Source organism: Leptidea sinapis, chromosome 2 (genome assembly GCF_905404315.1).
Source record: "Leptidea sinapis chromosome 2, ilLepSina1.1, whole genome shotgun sequence".
NCBI classification, from domain to species: domain Eukaryota; kingdom Metazoa; phylum Arthropoda; class Insecta; order Lepidoptera; family Pieridae; genus Leptidea; species Leptidea sinapis.
Window position 1 is genome coordinate 18,132,955 of NC_066266.1, and position 4,068 is coordinate 18,137,022.

At 32.2% G+C, this 4,068-nt stretch overlaps 1 protein-coding gene across 1 annotated transcript; it reads right to left on the minus strand.

Annotated features, from left to right (window-relative positions):
• Window positions 1-1,492: 1,492 nt before the first annotated feature.
• Window positions 1,493-3,785, minus strand: LOC126977863 (motile sperm domain-containing protein 2-like). The gene has a single exon (XM_050826501.1). It carries the CDS (start codon window positions 3,551-3,553, stop codon window positions 2,186-2,188), a length of 1,368 nt encoding a protein of 455 aa, XP_050682458.1. The 5' UTR covers window positions 3,554-3,785; the 3' UTR covers window positions 1,493-2,185.
• Window positions 3,786-4,068: the final 283 nt, after the last annotated feature.

Genomic DNA, 4,068 nt, shown 5'->3' on the forward strand with positions numbered 1-4,068 from the left:
CCAAATTATGATGGGTCGAGTCAGGATGCACACATATGGGCACACACATACATACATAAAATCACGCCTCTTTCCCGTAGGGGTCGGCAGAGACCATTTCTTTCCACTTGCTACGATCCTTACATACTTGTTTCGCTTCGTCCACTTTAATTATCCCTTTCATACATGCTCTCCGGTTAAGGGTACTCTTGACTTGACCTTTTTTCAAGACATCCCTGATTTGATCTTGAAACATCCGCCTAGGTCTACCCCTTCCAACACTTTCATTCACACTGGCCTTATACACTTTCTTCGTCAATCATTCTTCATTCATTCTCTCGACATGTCCAAACCATCTTAGCATACCTTTCTCAATTTTTGTCACAACATCTTCTTTCAGACCACAAAGTTTCCTAATCTCACTATTTCTTATACTGTCACTCAGTTTAACTCCTATCATACTTCTCAACACTCTCTTTTCAACTGCATTTTTTCTGCTTTCATGCCATAACCAACTTTCACTTCCGTACATGAGTGTTGGAACCAACACCCCCTCATGCACAGTATGCACATATGGGCACATATACCACTAAAAGAACACCTTATCATTATTAGACCCCAAAATATTTTGTGTTTTTTTTTTTCAAATATCTTACACATTAACTGCTAAAATTCAACATTACATGATGTAGATTAAGAAAGAAAAAGCCCGCTGAGTTTCTTGCGCCCATTCTTCTCACACCTGACGCATACTATTTGGAATGGGTGGTACTATTTTGATGTTTAATAAGTGATTTTAAATCATATTTTGAATAATAATATTTTAATTTGAAAACTGTGTTGTTAAATTCACCCATTTGTTTAATTTGTATAAATAGTGTGACAGAACCCTCACACCCTGATAATATGTTTCTAAGGCGAGCAATAATTAATGTTAAAATTTATTCTAATTATATATATATCTTACATTAAGAAAGTATTTTATATATGTGTACTTGCATGCATCAAGCTTATATAAACATTATTATTAACTATATTATTTTACGATAAGATACATACATAAGATACATAATAGCTTTAAGGGTAAATGTATACACTTGTATAATAAAGTCCCAGCCACTGTTTAGGCATTATCTATAAATAAATTTAAATGTTTTATAAAAAAATGTCTCTGTCGTAAATCCTATTACTCCACTGCTGAATATCTAAATGATCGGACAGCCTGGGACTAGATTGTGATTATTTTATAGCTTTAATTCAATTTTGAGAAAATAAATGCCTTTTTATGCCTTTTACGCTAACAATTTGACTAAGAAGCTTGTACAGTCAAAATCAGTAATGATGACAGTATTTATGATAACATATTAGTTCTATCTGCGGTTTATTGACCAATCTGTGCAGCCTATCTGGGTTAAATACTTAAAGTAAAGAAGTATCTGTTGTTTATGAACATTTTAAATAGCATAAACTAAAAAGCAATAAATTAATAAATATAAATAGCAATAAACAAAAAAATGTGAATGGATATTTAATTGCTAAATTTAGAAATAATGTGTAACAATGTTAGATTGTCAAATTTCAAGAAATCACAAAGACTATATTGAAGAAACATCCTACTCACCTAGAAAAATTATTCTTTTACGATTGTTTGATGTTTTAAATTGATAACCCTCAGTTCTGGGATTAAAATTAATAATATAAATATACAAATAAAATTTGAAAACTAAATTTTATGAATGAAGCAAGACTTGAACCCTCACATTCCGTGGGAGCACTCTTACCAAGTGTGCCAACTGTTCGAGTAACATATTGTTGATCAAATCTTGTAATGTTTGTTCAACTCACAGGTTTTGTTTTCATCTACAGGATCTACTTTAAAGTTGATAACCTGCTCAACCCCAATATTTCGCATTTTTTTATTTTTTTATATCTTTTGAATCTCATTATTTCTATAAAAACTGGATCATTCATTTTAATTCTTTCATCATTGAATTTTTTGTTATCATGCCCATTGTGGTTATCATTTCTAGCACTGATTTATGAAAGAGGAAGTCACCTAATGGTGAGTGATGACTTCCAGCTGATGAGTTAGTTGAGTAATTCTACCTTTACATGTATGTCTACTTGATTAATGGCAATTAGTATTGGTTTTATAACCCATTATAAGTTTTGACTTTATAATCAATAATTCTTAACCACTGTATATTTAAATTGTTTCACAATACCTATCTCCATCATCCAAAGTTGAATACACCAAATATCCCAAGACAACAGCGACTATAGATAGTGCCAAAGATATAAACTGAAAAATCTTTAACTTCTCAACTTGCCGATGCAATATTTCATAGTTAATCTGCAAATTATTTAAAGCATTTGTCACTGAATCATATTTGTCTTGCTTTTCAACAATATTACCATTTTTTGTCTCTTTTACAGGGAACTGGCACTTCAATCTGTATTCTTCAAATTTATTTCCCGACCTATTCTGCCAGATGTCACTCAATTCCTTAGGAGTAAGCTCAGTTTTTGGAATCTTTACAGACATGACTAAGAACATGTCCTTGGAAACATTTTTTAATTGGAAGCCAGATTGTACCGCAATGATAACAGTTTGAGAGGCATTTGGTTCTAAAATTCCTGAACTTGGTCTCACCCTGAACTTTTCTGGAGCCGTTGTACGAATTTTGAATGATATTGATCCGGAATCCATATTTGTGATTGTAAACTGCCCCGATATGTCTTCATTCTCATTTTGGAATATAATTAAATTGCTTGGAGTAATTTTTAACATTTCATATGAGTTCTCTGTCTTATTTACTTCATTCTCAGCAAAAGTTACCTTTTTTGGTGTAGATTCAGTTGTACTTTTGTTTTCTGGTACAAATTCAAAAACATAGTCATCATGTCCCCCCCAACATTTCAAAGCCTGTTCAGGGGGAACAAAATTGTTTAATGAATCCTTATTAACATTCTTAAGTATCTTAACAGCATCTGCCGGCAGTAATGACTTCACAATCTTAAAAGCTGCTGATAGGACCCAAGGTAGCTGATATATTATTATATAATTCAAAAAATGGGGATAATAATTCGAAAATAACGCTATTAAATACTGTATCAGCTCCATATCCATATTACTCAAACCACATGAGTCCATATCAAAGAACAAAGATATTTTATTACCATTTTCTTCTCTTTCAATTCTATCAAACCAGTATATTATTATCTTCTTGATCTCTTCAAAGTCTTTAGCACCTCTGACATGTTTTTTCGATTTAATAATAAGAAGCAGACAACCATCAACGTCCCTTCCATGAGCGAATATTATACCTTCATTAACGTATTCCATTTTTATGGTATTCTCATTGATATCGTTCGCACCAACGTTTTTTCTCCATGAAAATATTGTAAACAAAGTTTGCACTGCCTTTTCAACATTATTAGCACTATGTTTTAACACACGATGAAGGTATTTATCATCTCTAACTCTATCTAAGTCCAAAGGGTGAATTTCTTGATTTTGATCCTCTTTTAACTTAATTTGAAATAAATTCCGCACGTCTTGTACACTGGCCATACCTACGGTTAAGAAAGTGTATCCTTATTGCAAAACCAATCAATATTAAATAGGATGTATGGCGTGTGCAATGAATAGCAGGAAAAAGGGACTTCTAATTTATAATCACGATTCACACCTATCAACATTTCTTATACACTGCGGCTGGGAACAAAAATATGAATAGGTACAAAAGTTTTTGATTGTAGACATTGACAATGACATTTTTAACAAAGCTGTGTAAGCTAACGCTGCTTGTACCTAAGTTGTACCTAAAAAATAGTTAATTTTTAAGCGCCCAAAACACGACACGCAAGGTTAAATTATTATTGAAATTATTGAGTAAAGTAACTATTAATATATTGTAGTGGCTCAGTGGGGTATTTTGGCTACGGATTTGGAATGATAGAGCATGAAGAACTGATAATTCCTTACCATGATTTACCCGCATTTTCGTTTGCTTCATTCATAAAGACAATAAATTATAATATATTATATATCAAGAAATCGGAGTTCGTCATTTAGGACATAATGGC

Excerpts from the sequence above, each read along its gene's own strand:
- LOC126977863 (XM_050826501.1), bottom strand. The coding sequence starts at position 3,553 with ATGGCCAGTGTACAAGACGTGCGGAATTTATTTCAAATTAAGTTAAAA.